Source organism: Agelaius tricolor, unplaced genomic scaffold (genome assembly GCF_023055355.1).
Source record: "Agelaius tricolor isolate 1412-34295 unplaced genomic scaffold, bAgeTri1.0.p SCAF_2, whole genome shotgun sequence".
In the NCBI taxonomy this organism is placed as follows: domain Eukaryota; kingdom Metazoa; phylum Chordata; class Aves; order Passeriformes; family Icteridae; genus Agelaius; species Agelaius tricolor.
This window is the reverse complement of record NW_027269262.1, coordinates 70,010,014-70,032,629: the sequence shown is the minus strand read 5'-3', so window position 1 is coordinate 70,032,629 and position 22,616 is coordinate 70,010,014. Positions and strand designations below refer to the sequence as shown.

The window sequence follows — 22,616 nt, the reverse complement described above, 5'->3', positions numbered from 1 at the left end:
TACATATTTTGTGTACGCATGTGAAAAACGCTAAGAATTATTTAGCAACTGGAAAGACTGTTCACAAAATGCCTTTGATTTATTGCTGTATATACCACAGATCCGTATCACATATTCCTACATTATTTTATTCAAAAACTTGTATGAACCATGAGTTGGCATGTTGTAGAATACTGAAAAGGCATTAATCAACCCAAATAAACAAGTACATAGATCTATCTAACAACTATGAAGTAGTTAATAAATTTTTAGCAATTTTATTATAGAAAAAAGGTCTAAAAGAGTAGTGCTTAATTATCTGGACTCCTCTGTGCTGGGCTGTCTTTTGATTGTATTAATGAAGCAGCTGGCCCATTGTTTCTCTTTAATTCCTCTATTGTTTTAAGAATATGTCACAGCTCTTTATTCTTTTATCAGGTGCTGTGCAGGAGGATTCACACAATAACTCATATTCCTACTGTATTTGCCAATGCACAAAGAAACCTCCAAAGCATTTTTCAAAGAAGGGGCACACATAATTTATAAGTTCTGTTCCTTGTACCACTCTACTGTCAAAAATTTCAACAGTATTGGATTTGAATGAATTATAATTTTTTTATTAAACAATGTGTCCACATATAGATATATGTACTTTGTTCATGTCAAAAATTAGAGATCAGCCCAATAACTTGTGCTGTACTGAAATAGCATTCAATATGCTGAGTCGTCACAACCCCATGGGTGAGAAGCAGAAGGAACCCAAATATGAAGATCCCATCCTATTGTGATGTGCAAATTTTCCATAAATGCTTAACCTGTGGAACAAAGGAGGAAAGAAAATAAATTAACTCCAACCTGCATTACCATTACTAAAAAGCACAATTTTTTGCAAGTTGGAATGTTTTATTGGGAGAGGAAGGTTTAATTCAGTTGATGGTGCCTGGAAGTTGCTAAGAGCAACAGTCTGTTGTTTAAATAAATTCTGATAGTCTTTTGACCCTTCTTGCAAAAAGATGTGTGTACAGGAAATGGGCTATTATGTTGTTGCAGCAACGCAATCAAGTCCAGTAAGCTCAAATTTTACTACACAAAAGTAACACTTTGGAATTAACTGGCACTGAAAGCTGCTTTTAATAGAAATTGCCATTGATTTCCTAAACTTCTGTGAAAGGTGTGTGGCATTTCTGGGTCAAAAAAACAAGACTCAGAAACTTGATTTTACCAAGGAAAATCAACTGATACTAAAGACAGGGAAACTGGAATTTGCTTTTGAATATATGTTTAAATGTCATTATGCTTCTCAGTCTGTGAAATTCCTTGTACTCAGTGGAAATGCTGGTTTGAGCTACTTGCTCTCTTAAGGTACTTTTCCTAAAAGCAACAATATGAATCAAGAGGCTTAATGGTTTCATCCATTTTGATGCTCTTTTGCCAGTGGAGTTAGGTGAGTCTGACCTTATATATATCAGACTGTGATCCACAGATTATCATTCCTTAAGGCCTGCAAAACATAAGTGGGGGGAAAAAATCCAAAAAAGCAGCAGCCCATCATCTCAACACTCACTGTACAGGATTCTGTTTTTTCTCTGGAAGTGGTTTAGGGTTCCAGAGCTCTAAGGGTCAAAATGAGTGAAGGGTCAAAATGAGTGAAGGGTCATTTAGTTAAATTTTCAGGGCAAATTCCTGGTTTCAAATGGGATAGTAGAGGTCTCTTTGTTTAAAAAATATTTCAAATGTAGAAGAAAAAAAGGAAGGGCAGTTGAAATTTCTTTTCTATTTTGTGTCTGTCCTACATAAAACAAATGTTTGAATTAACATGCATAATGTTACCATTTTACTCCTTATTCTGAATACAGAAGATAGTGTATTACTGCATCTAAGTATGATTTAATTGGTTCAATTTACTATATATTTTTTATACTATGTGTGATTCCATATCTTGATGAGTCCAGATGCAGTTATGCTTCTGGTTTACAGCATCCCATTGCTTGCATTTTATTATTTTTACAAAGCAAATGTCTATCAATCATAGAGATAAATTAGAAAAAACTGTGCAAACATGACACATCGCTAAGATTTTTTCAGCATGCCATGTAATTATTAACCTGATTTTTTGCCATTGAGGGAAGCCGTGAATTACAGATAGCATGGATGAGGTTAAATGCTTTTATATTAGATACATTTTCCTATACAGTTTTCTATAGGTATGGCCATACAATATAATTGAAGCTTTGTCAGCCCTGTAGCCTAGCAACAGATAATACTGTTAGGTTACTGAATTGCTCCTGGTTGACAAGTAGGGAGTATTTTTGTGTTTATCATGTTTGCTAATGATGGGATCCTTTCCAAAAGGCTTGTCTTAATCTTAATTAGAGTTTATCAGCAGAGGTCTGCATGACATTGTGCAGACACTGATTTCATAAATAATAAAAAGTGCAAGTGAAAAATTTGGCAGGAGAAGAAGATATTTAAGACCACTGATTCTTGTAAGAGCACCATGAATTTCCAAAATGTAATCAAGTTTGAACTGTGACTCTATTCTTTATTATCGAAACTTGCAGTACACTCCACTGCAGTTTTGACAGCAATTATGAGTATGATTTATAAGCTTCCTGTTAGGAACCAGATCTGTTTGTACAAGAATCTTGATCATAAACATTACAAAGAACAGTAAGTCCACAGTTTTTCAGGGACATCAGGACCTTAGTCTTTCATTTTCATAGAAAGTTTTTGGTTTGGGTTGGGTTTTTTTGTTTGTAATTAAGGGTGTTGGTGTTTTTTTAAAGCAGCAGAAATATTTGCAGTGAAAGATGCCGACAAAGAAGAGAGCCCTGAAATAACCTTCCCATTTGGTGGATGTTCTGAAGGTATCAGATAATTGCTTCAGTGCCTGATGTCTTTTGGTAAAGAACTCATGCCAATGCAACTGGAGTGTAATTTTTTTGCTCTAGTTTGCACAATATGATATTCTTTTGCTTCCCTGTCTTCTGATGATTAAACAAGTGAGCGCTTTTAATTCCTTGAATTCTGAACAACTAGAAGAGTTAAAATAAATACACAGTGTTTACAGACATTTTTATTCTTTTCTTCTGCTTGACATGTGTGTGTTATATATCACATACATTTCTTTGATTTAACCATAGATATTAAACAATATATTACATGCTCAAGATGCTTATCTTCAATTTCACAGAACCATAATTACCCTTTTCAAGAAAACAGCCTCACAATGTTACAAGGCCTTGTTGCTGTTCCAAAACCTTCCTTTCTGCACTGGCACAAGAGTAAGACTTTTATTACTACTTTACCAGGTAAAACCCGTAAGACCCCTTTCAGTGCACCTGATTGTGATGGTGATGAAATAGAGTCAGAGGATGCCCGAAACTTCCCGTGCATCCTCTGCACGAGGCACACAAGCTTTCCTTTGCTATTGTCTCTGCCGGGCAATATGATTTGTCCAAAGATAACAACACCAGGTGGGAATTGCCCTGAGATAAGAGCACCGGGTGGGAATTGCAGGAGGAACTGTCTGGACTACTCGCATAATGAATGCGTTCCAGAGAGGGGGGAGCTGTGAGGGTTGCGATTGACTTTAGTACACATCGGCCTGAAAAGGGTATAAAGTGCTGCTGGAGACTGGGCCACCTGGGCAAACTGCTCTCCCAAGGTTGCAGGCAGTTTCCGTGTGGGTTCCTGGCCTCCTTCCCCCGCCCCTGTCAGGAACTCCTGCAGGGTACGTCCAGCCCGAAGATAGGGAGCACTCCGTCCAGAATGCGTGAGTAAAAGCCGGCCACATACAGAGATAAAATCCCATAGTAGCAAAAGGGGTGCTTTTTTGCTTTGCATTTGGTAATGCCCAAGACTGTGAGCCTGTATGTTTCTAGCTGAACCTGTTTATATTATAATCCTTTAGACTTGCTTGTATTATATACTGCATTGACAATATTGAGATTGTGTGTGAGCAATAAATATAATCGTTGTCATCCTCATAATCAGTGTCATACTTCTTGTGCCTGACTAAGAATCTTCTCTCTGCTATGGCAGAATGGGTGGCCAATGTATTCATTATGGACAAGAAGAGTATTCATTTATGGACAATGCATTCATTTATGGACAAAATCTACCATTGATTTCAGACCAAATTATATAACCATTACAACTTCAGAGGCACTGTCAGTCACTCATCCCTGTTAAAACATCTGTCCATCCCTTCTCTTCCTCTGATGCCTGTGTTACCTTAGGACTGAGAAACCTTGCCTGGTAAAGCTTTGTAGAACAATTTCACTCCTGTAAGTTATTTCTGAGAAGAGGAACAGTTGGTTAAAAAAAATCTAGCCAGCTTAATCAGAACTTCATCTCATATAAATAATAGTCCTTCACATTTCTTTATGAAATCTTCATGCCTTTGCATATATTTCATGCAAACATCTTCCTATCTCCTTCTAATCGCCACTGGTACTTGGCTATGGCTTCTGTACTATCCCTTTGAAAGCCTGTTGTTAACTCTGCTCTGTGCTTAATGAAAAGCTGTGGTGCTCCTGAGAGACTGCTGTCTATATGTCAGTTGTGTCGTAGCCTGTAGAAATGTTTGTGGGAAAAAAATTTTCCTGATTTTTAGCTGCCACCTGTAAGGAAGCCCTTATCCCTGCCAGAGGTGTCTAGACAGCATAGTAATTCACATGATAGTCACGACTGGAACTTCCTATTAAATTTGGAAGCCTCTGTCGGGTTCTCTGCACTTGACAGTACTTTTTCTGTCACTCTTGACTGACTTGTGCTCTTTGCTTGACTGTGCAGTAGAAGGCTCAAGAAGACTTCTCTTCCACAATCTTCCTGCTGTGCATGAAGGTCAGCATGTTTGCATTCACTGCATTAAGGGGAATAAAATCGTTTGCATCTTTCAAAACAGCAGCTCTTGCCTTACTCTGTGCAGGCAAGCATAGAAGGGGACAAGTGGGGACTGCACTGTGTCCTGTCCCAATGAGTGACTGTTGCTGCAAAGGTGCTGAGCTGCATTTCCAGTAGCTGGAAGGCATCTTTTGGGAGTTCATCTGTGGATTTAACTTAACACAATATCATATTCTGATGAAAATGTGGATGTGTATGTCATGATTACTTAAATGCCTCATTTTCTACTGACTGAGATGAGTGAAAACAAAATAGCAATATCCTTCTTGGATCTGAATCCTACTGAGCTGAAGGTTTGTATTAATATGCAGAAATGGATTTAACTTCTGTAATTCTGATTTTCTTTATTAAGCCAAACTAGAAACTGTTGTACTTCCAAAGCTGTCACACATCCCACCAGGCTGTGCCTGCCGTAGGTGTGACAGTTTGCAGGAGCTGGGTGGAGCAGGCAGCCGGGGTCACTGCTCCCTTCAGCTGTCCGAGTTTAATCTGCTGCTGGACATGAGTCAACGCCCTGAGGAGCTCCAACACCAGGAGCCTGACTCAGCCTTTTAGCTGATCCAGACTGAGTGCAGCTGGAGACCCAGTAATCACTTGTTTTCCCCACCAAGGGTACACACAGCATGTCAAGATGTTTGCTGGGATAGAGAAAGTCTCAGTTGTTTATTCTGCAGTGACTCATTTTTATTAAGAGATCCAGTGAATAATAAAGTCTAGAAAGAGCTCTTATAAAGTCTAGAAAGAGCTCTTATTCTGTATTAAAACATACTAAAACCTGTTGGTTGATTATTACACCTTCTGTATATAAATAAGATAGAAGTGCATGTTAATAATGGAAATTAACTGTGTGGTGTTTGCTGCAAAAGTACCCAATTTCAGGTTTTCAAATTGCAATGTGTGTTCCATGTATTTTCATCTACAAGTATATTTTAGGAATTTAACCTGTTTCTTTCTGGAAGAGGTTGTCTCCCAGTTTAGCTCTGAAGGCTTCTGTATATTTACTAGTTATATCAGACAATATGTCAGATTGTGCTCTTCAAATTTTTTTTAATTCCTCCTCAGGCGTTAGGATTCTGCATATGTAGAAAATTTTGGTGCTATCTTTAATTTTCATCTTCTTATTCTCTAGAGGAAATTACTCTGATTTGCACCATTTAATGTTGTCATCTTGGAGACCAGTAAATCTTGGTGTGCTTTTATCCCCTCACAGTAAATTGTTTGTAAACTTTGTAGCACCTTCAACTGCTGTATTACCGAAGGGTGAATACAAAGACACTTTTCTGCTTTGAAACTTCTACACCACTTTGAGGTCTGGAAGCTTAGTGTATTTTGCCACTGAAATACACTGTCACTGATGCTTTTTTGTTTGCTCATCTTTGAAAGCTAATAGATGGGTTTAATTAATTGTCCAAGATTTCTCTAAAACAATGTCCTAATTCTTCCATTTAGCTGTGGCGTATCATACACTGTTGTTATCTCCTCTACCAGATTTTTGCAACAAGTTGTTTTAAAACTATAATCTCGTTGAAGGGAAAAAATGAAGTGCAGTTGAAAAGGCAGTTATGCCAAAAGATAAACACAGCAATATTACTTATCAAAACGAGTACAGTTTTTGCTTGCCTAATGAATGCAACATATAGCTTTCTCTATATATACAAAACCTGAGGGGAAAAAAAAAAGCTTTATAACATATAAAGTATGCAACATTATTTCAGGCATAACTGTATTGGATATGTATCTAGGCCTGAGAGTGTAGATAACACAATATAAGTGCTTTGCCTGTCTAAACATGTTAAATAAATGAGCATTCACTATCTCATTCAAATACATTAGTAGATGTACTCGCATAGTTAATTTTCTTTTTAATGCACTACACGTGACATTTGCAGCACAGAGCTATAGTGTATCTTACTGTTTGATGAAAGTTCTTCCACTTCCCCTCCTTCTCCCCCCCTTTTAAACAAACCTTTATTTGAATAAGCCTTTATGAAACAGATCTTTGGCATATCTTCTTTTCAGGAAGTTCAGTCAGTGTAAGCAGAGATAAAGCAGTCATGTTACGAAGAATATTACATAAGGGAAGATTTTTTAGAGAAAGAGGGTGACAAACATAAGGGAGGGGAAGAACGCCCTTAAGAGGAAATCTGATTTCTTTCTTGCAGCTGTTTGGTTTTACTCAGCTGTGATTTGCTATTCAAAATAAAACAAGCTTAGAGTTGAGAAAAAATTTACAGGAACTTTGGTGAAAATTATAATAAGAGAAGTGCTGCATAAGTTATTTTCACCTATATCTTGATTTTCATAATGCTGGCTTTTTAGGAGACAAAATGAAAAATTAAAATAATTTTTCATGCTGCAAATAGTTAGAAAAACTATCCCAAATTTGTTTTTCTTATACATGAAAATTCCTATGTTGGTAGAAGGAAGACAGGAAAAGTAAAAACTGTATGCCTCTTCACCTTAAATAAACCATCAAAATGTTTAAAAAATCAGAACTGCGAAGATAGCACTCATTATGTAAGTTCTGGAATTTGATATTGTCAATTAAATCTTTCTGCTTTTTGTTTCCTGCAGGAGGGCAGCTTTGGTGTACCACGACCAAGGCCATCTCAGAGGGTGAAGAGCTGGTTGCCTTTGTTGTGGATTTTGACTCAAGGCTGCAAGCTGCCAGTCAGATGACTCTCACAGAAGGCATGTACCCCGCCCGCCTGCTGGACTCCATACAGCTGCTCCCGCAGCAAGCTGCCATGGCATCTATTTTGCCTACAGCTATTGTGAACAGTAAGTGAGGAACTCTATTCCCTGGCGGATTTTTAAAACAGCAGCACTCTAAGGCACATGTGAAAAGCTAATGCAGCGATGGTGAATTCATGACCGCAGAAACCACACCACAGCTCAAAGCCTGCTTTTGTTCCCCCATCATCTCAGATAAAAAGAGCAGGAAGAGCAGTCTGGCAAGAGCCTCACCCAGAGTACCTGCCCTCGTGTGGAGGTTCTGTGATCTGTTCCCAGAGGCAATAGGATTAGAAACTGTTAAAAAAGTAGATGAGATAAGTCGTCTAGCTCTCAAAGTCCAGCCTCTGCTGCTCAAGTAAGCTTGTTGCTTACTACTGCAGTTTCTGGTAACAATTCGTGATACTCAGCAAAAGAAACACATCCTTTCAGTGATTGTTTCAAAATGCAGCAGAAATCATGCCTAGGAGCAGCCCTGATTTATTGTTGCATCTCCACTCAATGTGGTTAACCAAGAATGTTTTTAGATCTTCTGGTCATCAATGGGCTCTGTCATGGATAAAATGCAACATGCATTCAAGTGCTGTCCTTAGAGAGGATGGACATGAGTGTTCCTGGTACTGGGACAAAGTTTACATTTTTACTCTTGCTTATGCAAAAGTTTACCTGCTGTTTACCTTTATACAGCCCTAGTTCCTCATCCTCCATTCTAAGTACTTTTCAAATATGTTGGCCATTACCATGATCCTCACCAGTCATCACTTTTAGATTTAGATTGCACATTCTTAGCTCTCAGCACTTTGCAAGTCTGTCCATTTAGACCTCATGCTGGAGCACTTCCTCATGCTTCCCATGGTTTCTAAGTATTCTAATTAGTTATAATGAATACTGAACACAGTATTTCAGGTGCACATGCACATGTGAGCACATGATCTGCCACTCAGACTCACACCCAGTAATACCGAACCTTGAACAGTCACAACATCTTCAAGCTCTTCACACAGGACTGGTTAAAATATCCCGGGTAACACTTTTCATTCCATGTTTTACTTTCACTTTATTTTTCCTTTTTAATTGCTTATTTTCTGGTAAGCAATTAAATTAAATTGCTTATTTTCTGGTAAACAATTTTGATAGCTACATATTTAATGCTAGCCTATTTTTAAAGATAAACCTTCAAATGCCCTTATCATCCAAGTGTCCCCTTCCAAGAGTGAGTTGGAGCAGCTTCATGCCCTTTAGCTAAGCACATTCACTTCTACCCCACAAGTGGGGCAACTGTGAGCTGACATACCTGCTCACAGAACCAGCAATTAGGATTGCACAGGACCTTTCCAAAATAAGGTGTCAGAAGCACTTAACATGCCACTAACTGAAGTTACCACTGTTAGGGGAGGCCTGTTTATAGCCAACAGGGAAAGAAAGGAAATCTGAAAAGCAGAAAGGGAGCTGCTACCTTACCTAAAGGGCATAGATTGTTTCAGCTGAGATAATATTCTTGTGTAAATCTACGAGGCCAACTCTGGGCTTTGGCAAAGTAGTCAGATTTCTACAACATCACACTTCTGGAAACATCTTTTCTGTCAGTACTGACTTTTGCAGAGCCCTGGAAAGCCACACTGAACATTGCTGAGAGGAGTCTTTAAGTGTATGGTGCATCAGCTCTGGCTGTACAAGTTTAGCAGCAACTCAGAGTAACTTCTGTGTTCTTGACTCAAGGAAAATGCTAAAATAGCAAGTCTTACTGCTCATAACTTTCCACATCAGTCCCAACTCTGCCTCTGATCATAAGGAGCTATTTTAATGTTTCATTGTTGAGTTGGTAAAATTCAGTTTCTTCATTAAAGTCTTGAACTAGAAGTTGAGCAACAAGCTGAATGAATCTCTAAATTTGTAGTGAGCCCTCTCTTAAATATTCCTTTTCTAGATCTCTGAAAAAAAAATTGGTTTTGTAGCATGAATGGGGGATTTTTTATGTTTCCTAATATTTGTTAAAAACAAAATATCACCTATGACTCATTCAGCTTGAGGCTGAATGTTTCATTATGTGAAAGTATTCATTGAAATAAATTCCAATATTTTGCTTTTAAGTAATTAAAACATTAGTTTCAAGTAGCCTTTATCTGTTTCGCATTGCTTTAGAATAGTAATAAGTAGTTCAGATCCCATCCCTGTATATTGTTCTCCCTGAAATTCCATCCTCTCATCATGCAAAACTCCTCAAATGCATTTCTTCTGCTTGGCATGTAATGGGAGTCACATATTCACCCTGCATAACTGCAGCTACAGACTGTGCAGGCCATCTAACCCATAGGAAATAAAGATGGCTGGAAGTCAAATTCATTAAGATAATCAGAAAGTTCAATTCTGTGATGGAATGCAGTCAAATGAATTCAAATAGGACAAGTTGCCCATATCAGAATTTCCTACTAGTACTTTTGGGCTTTCTTTTCTGTGGAAACACCAACAGTTCAACTTTTTTAAACCATTTGAGGCCAAAACCAAATGTTGAAATGCCACCTTTAAAGCAAACATTTCAAATTATGCAAGCTGTATCACTAATGTTTTAATAGTGGTGTATGTTGGAATACTAACTGTTCCATTAAGTGTTTGTGTCTGAAATTCATGCACAATTATTCAGTGGCAAAGGGAAAAATAGAAATTGGTAGTGGTATAAATATTTCTTGCAAATTCATGAGGAGAAAAATAGACAAGCATTAGCATTGCAATCAGAGAAGCAAACTAAGCAATGTAAATTTTGGCTGCATTTGTAAATATTTAGCAAATAAAAGACTCATCCATGTCAATGGGGTTGGAGTCTTCAACTTTGTTCACCCAAAGGAATTGAAACAAAGCAGTTGTCCTATACACATCAATATTTGAAATTAAACATAAATTGTCATGAATGGTAATGAATTACATCATCAGCTACACATGCCATGTTTTCAGAGCAGCCATTCTTCAAAACTAAGTTAATCACAGTCTCTAGCAGCTCTTTGCATTCTGAAGTCAGGGGAGTTTTCATGTTGATCAAGATGTGTTTTGATGTTGACTGCAACTGCCTGGTCCTAAGGTGAGCTGTCACAGTCTGGAGTTACTCATAATTTTATCCTTTCAGTCTCAAAAACAGTTGAGAGGTGTCCACACCAGATGCAGAGAATGGTCCTATGCCTATGATAATTCCTGAAATCTATGCATGAATGGGAATAGTGTTCATTGACTTAAGCCAAAAGTATAGAAGGGACTGTTGTCATGATTTAGCAATATAGACAAGTTCCAGTGTTGAAGTGTGGATCCTGTCACAGTTTAATTTACTAGTGTAGATGTGTCCCAAAAGAGCAGGGAGTTCTTTTTGTTCTTACTGATAGGGTGGAAGGTTCACCTTTCAGAAAGATTAAACAGATCTTTTGTCTTTCTGAGATGTATACACAACAGGTTCTGTGTCCTTTGACAGAGTATTAACACACAAATATCTGTCCACTTTGTGGAAAAATACTATATCCATTATTACTCTTCACATTACTAAAGTGTGTAGCCTCTAATGCATGATCAAAATCCCAACTTCTTCTGTTGAAAACACTCTGTGTAAGCTCTGCATGGTCTCTCTTCAGAGGGGGGCTGACCCTTTGGGATAGGAGACAATGAAAAATTGCCTTATATTTAGTAAATATCCTCTATGCATAATGAAAAGTGGGAAACCAACAATTTGCTGAAAACAAGAGGACAAAAAACACATAAGAAATTTCAATTTCTATAATTAATAAGAATACGAACCAAGGAAATAGACATGCTGCTTAGAATAATATCACATTCAATATGATTGGATCTTAAGGAAAAGTAGTCAAGTCTTGCCTCCAGGATATCAGAACAAAAGGATTTTACAGTAATAAATGCATAAGCATACTGAAAATACACATTCTTCAGAATGATCTGTAGTTAGCGCTCAAAAATTCCAAGGTCCAGAGCTGTAAGTCTTGTGCACACAGAAACAAAATTGAAAGATGTCACCTAATGAGTAGTGATGTATTGGAAATACAGCATAGTTCCTTAATTCGTACTGCATGTTCCTAACAAACATTTAATTTAATTTAATTTAATTTTTAAAAGTAATTATGTGCCAAAAGCTTCTAGCAGTTTTCTTTATGCAACTTTAAAAAAAAATATCCTTTTGAAAGAAACAACTGTCTCCCATGTTAGTTTCTCATCTGCAAGTGACATTTTAAGAAACCCATTTCTCTGCTTTCAATGTTTTGTTAAATAAGTATTTTTTTAATGGGGAAGGGAGGGGAATTAATCTAGCTGTGTTAATTGGTTGGGACCAAGTGAACTGTGACTAACCTGCACCTGCTTGTACTTGCTTGTAGAGGACATATTCCCTTGCAAATCCTGTGGCATTTGGTACCGAAGTGAGCGGAACCTGCAGGCCCATCTCATGTATTACTGCAGTGGGAGGCAAAGAGAGGGGCCACAGCTGTCAGAGGAGAGTGAGGACAGTGCTCAGCAGATATCCAGTGTCTGCCCCTTTCCACAGTGCACCAAAAGCTTTTCAAACGCAAGAGCTCTGGAAATGCACCTAAATTCTCACAGTGGTAAGTATCATGTATTTTTGTGTATCATCTTCTAGATTCAGCTTTTTGAAGAATTATTCACTAAAATATTCAGTAGGCCAAAGTCTCTCCAAATATATGCAAGCATTGTGTGTAGATAATACCAAAATGCCAACAGTTTCTGACCAGTGTTCTACACCAAGTACCTCTCCCAAGTAACCAGTGTCATTTATCTCACCTACTAATCCTCATTTATTGTTGTCTCTCTCTTAATGTGTGTATACACACATACAGGCAGCATTTCTTTACCTTTCTGGTGAAGGTATGATCAGGAGGCCAGACACAATCAATTCCTGCAGGATTCCAGCTACATACACACAACCAGAGAACTTGTCCTTCTGAAGTAATATCTTCTTCCTTAGCCCTAAAGCAGGCTTCATAGGCAGAAGGCTCTAAGGATCATGGTCCACAACTCTCTGCTTTTACCAGGACACTTGTTGCATAAAAAAACTTACTGTTTGATAGAAATATTCTTTTCTCTTCTTATAAGTATAAAATGGGGATAAAATGTTTTAGAATCTCAAAAACAGAGAATCATAGGTTTGTCTAGGTTGGAAAAGATCTTTGAGATCAAGTCCACCACCAAACCATGTCCCACATCACATGGTGTAGATGACCAATTTTGAATTGAATTAAGGCTGGAAACACAAGTTAAGAGTTTGCAGGACATTTTGCATTGGAGTTTTCAGTGGCCGAGAACACCCACAAATAAAAAAGACCGCAGGGTCAGTGTGTTGTGTGTTTGATGTTTGGTGTACAGATCTGCTTCTGAAAAGAAACAAGGGCTCTACAGGTGTTCCTGATCCTCCTGTTCAATGAGTGGAGTCCAAAGGACATTAATGGGTGCTTCCATCACAGAAGAAACCCTTATTTGCCTGCAGTGTAAAAACTCCTGGGGTGTGCATAGTCTACTCTGTGGATTTGGTGAAGCAAAAAATGTTCCTTTGATACCTGGGTAGCAATTGCAATTCTAAAGGCCACATACTGTCTTGGAGGAGTTTGGTACCTCCCAGAAAAGGACTAGAATAGTGCTAAGTGAAAACTTCTTTATGTAGACAACACAGAAAACCCTTAGTCATTCATCATCAATGGCCCCCTGTTATCCAAGAGGAGGCATTCAGAGAACTGCTGAGCTGCTTGGATGTTTATAAATCTATGAGACCAGATGGGATCCATCCCAGGGTGATGAGGGAGCCGGCAGATGAGCTTGTGAAGCCACTCTCCATCATTTACCAACAGTCCTGGCTCAGTGGTGAGGTTCTGTATGACTGGAGGCTGGCCGATGTGACACCCATTCACAAAAAGGGTGGGAAGGAGGATCCTGGTAATTACAGGCCAGTTAGCCTGACCTCAGTACCTTCCATTGGTCAGGCAATGGAAAAGTTTATATTGAGTGTCACCATGCAGCACTTACAGGATGGCCAGGGGATCAGACCCAGCCAGAATGGGTTTTGGAGGGGTCAGTCATGTTTGACTAACCTGGTCTCCTTTTATGACCAAGTGACCCTCCTGGTGGATGTAGAAAAGGCTGTGGATGTCGTCTATTTGGACTTTAGCAAGGCCTTTGGTACTGTCTCCCACAGCACACTTCTGGGAAGACTGGCAGCTCACAGCCTGGACAGGAGCACTCTTTGCTGGGCTAGGACCTGGCAGGATGGCTGGGCCCAGAGAGTGGTGGTGAACGGTGCTGCATCCACCTGGGGCCAGTCAGCAGTGGTGTCCTCAGGGGTCTGTGCTGGGGCCAGTTCTGTTCAATATTTTTATTGATGACATGGATGAGGGCATCGAGTCCTTCATTAGTAAATTTGCAGATGACACTGAACCGGAAGCATGTGTCTATCTGTTGGAAGGTAGGAGGGCTCCATAGAGACCTGGATCGGGTGGATGGATGGGCAGAGTCCAATAGGATGAAGTTTAATAAGTCCAAGTGCTGAGTCCTGCATTTTGGCCACAATAACCCCGTGCAGTGTTATAGGCTGGGCACGGTGTAGCTGGACAGTGCCCAGGCAGAAAGGGACCTGGGGGTGCTGGTTGACCACAGACAAGCAGTGAGCCAGCAGTGAGCCCTGGTGGCCAAGAAGGCCAACGGCATCCTGGCCTGCCTCAGGAATAGTGCGGCCAGCAGGAGCAGGGAGGTCATCCTTCCCCTGTGCTTGGCACTGGTGAGGCCCCACCTTGAGTGCTGTGTCCAGTTCTGGGCCCTCAGTTTGGGAAGGATGTTGAGAGACTTGAGCACATCCAGAGGAGGCAACGGGGCTGGTGAGGGGCTTGGAACACAAACCCTGTGAGGAACAACTGAGGGAGCTGGGGGTGTTTAGCCTGGAGAAAAGGAGACTCAGAGGTGACCTTATCACTCTCTACAACTCCCTGAAAGGTGGCTGTAGTCAGGTGGGGGTTGGTCTCTTTCTCCAGGCAGAAACTGACAGAACAAGAGGACACAGTCTTAAGCTGTGCCAAGGTAAATATAGGTTGGATATTAGGAAAAAGTTTCTTATGGAAAGAGTGATAAAGTACTGGAATGGTCTGCCTGGGGAGGTGGTGGAGTCACCATCCCTGGATGTGTTTAAAAAAAGACTGGGTATGGCACTCAGTGCCATGGTTTAGTTGAAGTGTTAGGGTTGGGATGGACTCAATGATCTTGAAGGTCTCTTCCAACCTAGTGATTCTGTGTAATTTAGAGCTCAGATCTTTCTGTGCTTCAAGACACTACCAGGCTATTGCAGTTTTCTGTTTGTTGCCTAGCAAATATTTAACTGTGCAGTAAGCCAACAGAACCATAGGTTACAACAGCTTCAATAAGATCAGGTGCACGCAGCCCAGTGTGTCCTACAGCCTGGTAATTATAACCAGATACTCTGGGAGGATAACAGATGAATTTCTCCCCATGCAGAGGAAAACTGAAATATTAGCCATTGTGCAAAATATTTTCTCCAACTATTTGCATTTATTGACATAGCAACTGGCTTAGATGTTGAGGATTTTGAGCCATGAGCTGTGAGTGACCTTGTCTGCATGTAATCTAGAGATCTATGTTCCTTGAAAGACATAGATCTGAGATTGTGGTGAATTTCCAGTAAGAATCTTTAGTTATTTCCTAGAAGAGAGACTAAACCTCAGGCCTTTCCCTTTTCTTTTAGTCACAAACCAGTCTATTCAATCATTCTTTGCACTCTTTCCTTTGTCAGTCTTTTTTTTTCTATAGAGATTGTCACAAGTTATAACACCTTCTGCAGGAGGAATGAAACATTCCTTTTCCAAATATCTTGTAATCTTTGGAAGCACTGTGTTTGCTTCAACTCAACTGCTATTGCTGTTCCCACTGGAGGCTCTAGCAGACCTACACCACTGGAATGCAGAACCCTGACTGAAATGCTAAGTCCCATAGAGACTGCTGTCACTGTACCAGATGATGGGGAAGCATGTGAAGCACCATCTCATGTCAGTGGAGGAGCTAAAGCTTCACGTGGCCTTCTGGGGAATGAGTGCCTGATGGGAAACAAAGTGCTGACTAAAGTGCTGTGTATCTCCTTGGTTCTCTTCTGGACTCTGAGGCCAAGAGCAGGTCAAATTTAAGATGTCACTCACAACTTGGGGGGTCACTGATGCTAGGGAAGAAACAAGGACCTCCAGGTACAACAATGTGACTACCCACAGAGTGAGATACAATATTCTCACAGTTTTGTATTGTCCAACTACTACACACCTACTTCACCTGACTGAGGTGTGGTATATGTTCTGCCTATGTGTAGGCAGAACAAATACTCATTTTAAATTCTGAATATCATCCCTATCAATATTTTTTTCAGTTTCTATTGTCTAAAATGTAAGTAGAATCTGTGTTGTTGCAGTAGAGAAATCTGGTCTTATCTCTTTTTAAAGCATTTTCAATTTCAAAATGCCATGAAACATGGAGTTTTTTGTTTAATCGGTGATTGTAAGATGTCTTTGAATGTACTGTTCTTGATAAAGTGGTAGTGATTTCATGAGGAAAAGGTGTCTGTCATATTATAGCAGTAGTTGCCAATGGCCATTATATGTGAAAGATAAAATGTCAGTGAAGTCATGTCTTACTGCTCCTCCTCCCTTCACAAGGAACACAGTCATCAGTCCTTTCTGATGAGGGTAGATCTGTAACCTCTTCCCACACTACAGCCAACCCATGCAAGGAAAGAGCTGAGCATCAGTAATACTCAAAATGCTACTTCTGCTTTGTCTGGCTTTCAGGCACACTGAGGGCTGTACCTCAAGCTACATCATAACCTTGAACCTCTTGACCTTGGTGTGCTTTCTGTGCATTCAAAATTTCCAGTGATTGTGTATGGGGAACATAATGTGTCCCTTTAGTTGCAACTGTAATTTCTGAGACCCTTCATTTAAAATAAGTCCAGTATATTTTTATCCTTTTCCTTGTTCTTTCTCTCCCTACAGCTCTGATGAATGTATGCAAATACTAGGGCTCTCCAAAGCAGAGTAAAAGTCTGGGAATAACCTAGCAGTTTGAGAAAAAAACAATTCAAGTATTTTCAGGGTGACTAATACTATCTCATTAGAAAAAAATTAGTCATTCTCACTGCATTTGTACCCTCTGTGCAGTTGATTTCCCAGTATTCTTCATGAGGGGAAAAATGGTCACTTTATTTTGTATTTTGCTTGTCTTTTCTGTAGGAGTGAAAATGGAAGAATTTCTCCCACCCGGTGCTAGTCTGAAATGCACAGTTTGTACTTACACTGCAGATTCAGTGATTAACTTTCATCAGCACCTGTTCTCGCATCTTACTCAAGCTGCCTTTAGATGCAATCACTGCCATTTTGGCTTCCAAACTCAGAGGGAGCTACTGCAGCACCAAGAGTTACATGTCTCTGGCAACAAAATTCAGAGAGAAAGTGACATTGAACACTCTCCAAGTGGAAATGAAGAAGGTTTACAGCCAGCAACGGACCTGTTGAGCAGAAATGATGTTCCACAGAGCCAAAAGACCATGCAGACTAAAGATGCAAGTTCTGATACAGAGCTTGATAAATGTGAAAAAAAGGCTCCACTTTTCCTTCCAAACCAGAGGCCAGAAACCCAGCCTGCCGCAAATAAGCAGAGCTTTTCATATACCAAAATAAAATCTGAACCATCCAGTCCAAGACTTGCTTCATCGCCAGTTCAGCCTAATATTGGTCCTTCTTTCCCAATGGGACCTTTTCTTTCCCAGTTTGCTTTTCCCCAAGACATCACTGTGGTTCCTCAGGCTTCAGAGATATTAGCCAAAATGTCCGAACTGGTCCATCGGAGGCTGAGGCATGGAAGTAGCAATTATCCACCTGTAATTTACAGTCCTTTGATGCCTAAAGGGGCTACATGTTTTGAATGCAACATAACATTCAATAATTTGGACAACTATTTGGTACACAAAAAGCATTACTGCAGCAGCCGATGGCAGCAGATGGCAAAGTCACCAGATTTTTCCAGTGTTCCAGAAAAAATGCCTGAAGCTGTAAGTCCCAGCAATGGTCAAAGCTCTATAAACATCCTGAATCCAGCTCCTCACACATCTGATCCAGAAAATCAACTTCTGCAGACATCTTGCTTAAACTCTTCCAATGTTTTAGATTTGATTGGGCCAAACAATAAAAGTCATGAAAAAGACTTTACTGCACAGCCTAAGAAGTTGTCAACTGCAAGCAATGGTGATGAGAAGATCAATGGAAAACCTTCTGATGTGAAGAATCCCAATGCTCCCTTAGTAGAGGGGGAGAGTGACCCCAACAAGACCACATGTGAAGCTTGCAATATTACTTTCAGCAGACATGAGACCTACATGGTCCACAAGCAGTATTACTGTGCCACTCGCCACGATCCCCCGCTGAAGAGGTCCGCTTCCAACAAAGTGCCTGCCATGCAGAGAACAATGCGTACTCGGAAGCGAAGGAAGATGTACGAGATGTGCTTACCAGAGCAAGAGCAGAGGCCACCACTAGTTCAACAGCGATTTCTAGAAGTTGCTAATCTTGGCAATCCATGTACATCTACTCAAGAGCCAACAGAGGGTCTTGGGGAATGTTACCACCCACGATGTGATATCTTTCCAGGAATAGTCTCGAAGCATCTGGAAACATCACTGTCTATTAACAAGTGTGTTCCAGTTTCAAAGTGTGATACTGCCCACTCCACCGTGTCTTGCTTGGAGATGGATGTGCCAATAGATCTCAGTAAAAAATGCTTACCCCCGTCAGAGAGGACGTCCACTTCTCCCAAAAGGCTGCTGGACTACCATGAGTGCACCGTATGCAAGATCAGTTTTAACAAGGTAGAGAACTACCTGGCTCACAAGCAGAATTTTTGTCCTGTCACTGCTCATCAGCGTGGTGACCTGGGACAACTCGACAGTAAGGTGTTTCAAAACCCAGAAAGTGAAAGAAACAGCCCAGATGTCAGTTATGAGAGAAGCATAATCAAATGTGAAAAAAATGGAAACTCAAAACAGTCCTCTCCTAATGGAAACTTATTTTCCACACACTTAGCAACACTTCAAGGACTGAAAGTCTTTAGTGAAGCCGCCCAGCTTATTGCTACAAAAGAAGAAAACAAACATTTGTTTCTTCCACAATGCCTTTACCCTGGAGCAATAAAGAAAGCTAAAGGAGCAGATCAGCTTTCTCCATATTATGGAATAAAGCCAAGTGATTACATTTCTGGTTCTCTCGTCATTCATAATACTGATTTAGATCAAAGCACAAATACAGAAAGTGAATCTTCTAAAGGCCAGGCGCCTTCAAATGGATGCGCTGTGCCGAAGAAAGAATCTCTTCCACTACTGCCGAAAAACCGAGGCATGGTAATAGTTAATGGGGGACTAAAACAGGAGGAAAGGCCTGCTGCTAACCCACAGCAAGAGAACATTTCCCAGAATCCTCCACATGAAGATGGGCACAAGTCTCCTTCTTGGATCTCTGAGAATCCCTTAGCTACAAATGAAAACGTCTCTCCAGCAATTCCTACAGCAGAGGAACAGTTGTCTAGTATAGCTAAAGGTGTGAATGGCTCTACCCAGGCTCCAACCAGTGGAAAGTATTGCCGACTGTGTGACATCCAGTTCAACAATCTCTCAAACTTTATAACTCACAAGAAGTTTTATTGCTCTTCACATGCAGCAGAACATGTCAAATGAAACAATCGGTCACCTTTGGTACATGTGTTTAGCATATTGTTCCATGCAGTTTAAGGAAAGCTGTTTGAATTACATCTGGACAATCAGGAGATTTCACTATTGCTGAGTTGAAGACTTAAAGGTGTAATTTCATTACAGTCCATTAGTAAAGTGTATTATTGGTGCCATTTTCAAAAATATTAATTTATTTTACCAGCAGTATTCATAGCTGTAGTTATGTTATTTTTTATTTAAAAACTTTATATTAAAGTCATTTGTAATGTTATTGTATAGTTATTGTGTAGCACATATGGTTTGCACTGTATAGTAGATTTTAAAGAAAATAGTCGCAAACAATACAGAAAAGCATTTTAGAAATAGCTTCAAAAGCACTTGTGTATCCTGATTTTTTTCTTATATGCTGTTGCAGATATATGTATATGCTAAAATATAACTTGCAAAGAAGTTTCAACTATGCTGTAAAGTTCGCCTTAAAATTTCAATTTTTTTGAACAATTGGGCTCAGTTTGCACTTTATATTTTAGCACATACAGTACCTTAGTCATTAGGCTTTGCATTTGTATGTAGCAGTATGTTTCTGTCCACTTTCTTAATCTGAAACGTACGTTAAATGAAGATGGCATTTTCTTTCTTGTATAGTACTTGTATTTTCTTTCGCTGATGCATCTCTGTCTCAATTTTTAAACCTTTGCTGTTAAATGCAATACTTTATAAAGAATGAACAAAATTACTGGAAGCAGTATTGTAAGAAATGAGGTCATATCAATCAGTTTTATCTTTTGAAAGGCACAGTCTAAAACAAAACCCTAAACTCAATGCTGCAATTATGAATCTAATTCATATATAAGATATATTTAAATATAAGAGTAGCAATACTGCAACTGGTGATCACAAAGATAATGTTCTACTTCTGATAGAAATAATTTCTCAACAAATGTTGTTACTATGCATGTATATGGATGGAATAAAATTCCAGATAATTGGAGAAGTTTGGCTGTAATTTCTTTAATTTTTTAAAAATTTTGTTTTTCAAGGTTGATTTAGAGTTCACAAACTGTGAAAAAGCTCTTAGGAACAAGCTAACATTGCCCTCTCTTCAGTGGAAGCAAAGTATTCAAAGAGACAATGAGTACAAAGGATGCCTCCACTTCCAGGGAGTCCCTGCTGACAGGTCACTAGTGCAACTGGGTCTAAGACTGCCCAGTGAAGTAAAACTTAAAATGTGAGGGTCTGAAACCAGGAAGGCTGTTCTTCTTACTGGTGCCAAGGAATACATACTTCCTTGACAGTATCTCCATATGTCAAATTCAGCGGAACAATCTCCTTCCTAATACATCTGGTATGATTCTTCATGTGTTCAGTGATCTTATATGAAAAACAAGATGATTCATTTAAGAGAACAGCAATTTGCTCCACTAATTCAATTAGAAATATTAGTCAAAAATGTCAATTTATGTTATATTAAAATCTGAACTAATGCACAATTAGTACCATTCACTTGCAAATGTTTGGTCTCCTTTACACCGTTTTCATTTAAAAGATTAAGATTATAAAAATGACCTATTGATGCATTTTCATCCTACAAATTTGAAAGCAAAACCATGATCCGAATAGTTACATAAACTGTTGTATTTTAGTTTGTGTATCAGCCAAAGAAACAACTCAGAACAAGCTACATAAAAGGATGGTATTTCAGCAGAGCAGCCAGTTATAGTCCAGCATAAGAGCATACAATGCCACTGGCTTTCAGGAACCCCATTTCTGTGTAGCTTTTAACTGAAACGGTCTTTTTTTTTTTATTATTTGTAAGTATAGCTACATGTAACCCAGCAAAAATAATAAACACTTCAAAACTATAGTTAGCAATTCTGCTGGTTAGCCAGGCTTTAAATACAGGTCAAGAGTGCTTAAAATTGTACTAATTCTCACTTGCAACAAAGATAGCAGATGTATACATTCATTTCAGTAGGTCCAAAGTTGGTCCTATAGCAAACACTTCAGATAATAACACTTGTGAAGGAGAAAAAGCATTACGATCATAATAAAATGAGAATAAAAGGAGAATAAAATGAGCAAAATGTTCATGATTGCCAGTTAAGCGTTCATTAGAAAATAGACCAGGATATCTAAGACTTCACAATGTTTTAAATAGATAGTACATTTTAGCCTTTTTGGTGGCAAACCATTATTTTGAAGATTATCCATCAGGCAGTAATGGGTTAAAGAACTAGGTGATTATATCTGGACTGAAATAACCTAATTCTGAAAGATACAATGCATAGATGAAAACTTTTTAGGGGAACCTGGTAAGGCCATAGATTGTGTAATTTATACTTGCAGAGCTCTAGGGGTGTGTTTAGACAGTGAGAAAGTAAAGGAAAATATCAGGGTTAAAGCAAATACCTAGTTGAGAAGTGATGCTGAAACAGGGAAGCCTTATCACAAACAGTTTCTGATGCAGAAATGCTGAGGGTTCCTGATATATTCCAGAGGTAAATTAAAGCCTGCCATGCTGCATTATATTCTTCCCACTGGCTACTCCAATTTCTTTCACACAACAGAATAATTCTGCTAGCGTTTTCTCTTTATAAATCACCTATTTGGTCGACTGCTTCCATTTTTACAAGTTCAAAATAAGCACAACCTGTTCATTTGTGGGGGCAGAGTTACTCAATTGTAAACACATTTTATATATTTTAGTCACTTCACAGGAACAACTGGCAACTCTGACATGTGCTAAGCCCCTAAGTTATACCATCATACTCTGTGAAAGGAAAACTGTACACAAGCTAGGTGGGTAGCAGGTATTAATATTATAACTTTTTATACATTTTTTTTAAAACAGAAAGCATTTTATAAAAAGCTGCTCACATAGCTGGGTTCAGGAACTGTGTTTTCCCATAACTTTATAGACTGTTTTCTATTGTTTCACTTTTTTATTGAACTAATTTTTTTAATTTGCTCATGTGAAATAAGAACATAAACATTTTGATCAGCCAGAAATTTCTCTCCTTTCTCTTAAACCACTTTGCACAATACTGGCCTAATCCCAGCTTGAGGCTTAAAGCACATCTACATTTAAGTCATAAGTATTGATTACCAAAATAAACTTCTTAAATCTGTTTTCTGACCAAGGGGTTATTTGTGTTCTCTTCAGATTATATCTACATGTTTGTCCAAGGTGATAAACTGTCTATTTCTAAAAGCATCTCTTCCCAAGTTCTTATTTTAG

At 39.0% G+C, this 22,616-nt stretch overlaps 1 protein-coding gene across 3 annotated transcripts in view; it reads left to right on the top strand.

Annotated features, from left to right (window-relative positions):
* The window catches only part of ZFPM2 (zinc finger protein, FOG family member 2), a 309,314-nt gene extending 288,942 nt beyond the window's left edge, over positions 1–20,372 (top strand). For all 3 annotated transcript variants that reach the window (XM_071421396.1, XM_071421394.1, XM_071421395.1), the window contains 3 exons: positions 7,462–7,668; positions 11,985–12,209; positions 16,893–20,372. In XM_071421396.1, coding sequence (XP_071277497.1) covers positions 7,462–7,668; positions 11,985–12,209; positions 16,893–19,384 — 2,924 coding nt within the window. In that variant the 3' untranslated portion in view covers positions 19,385–20,372. The remainder of the gene's footprint in view (positions 1–7,461; positions 7,669–11,984; positions 12,210–16,892) is intronic.
* The last annotated feature ends 2,244 nt before the right edge of the window (positions 20,373–22,616 follow it).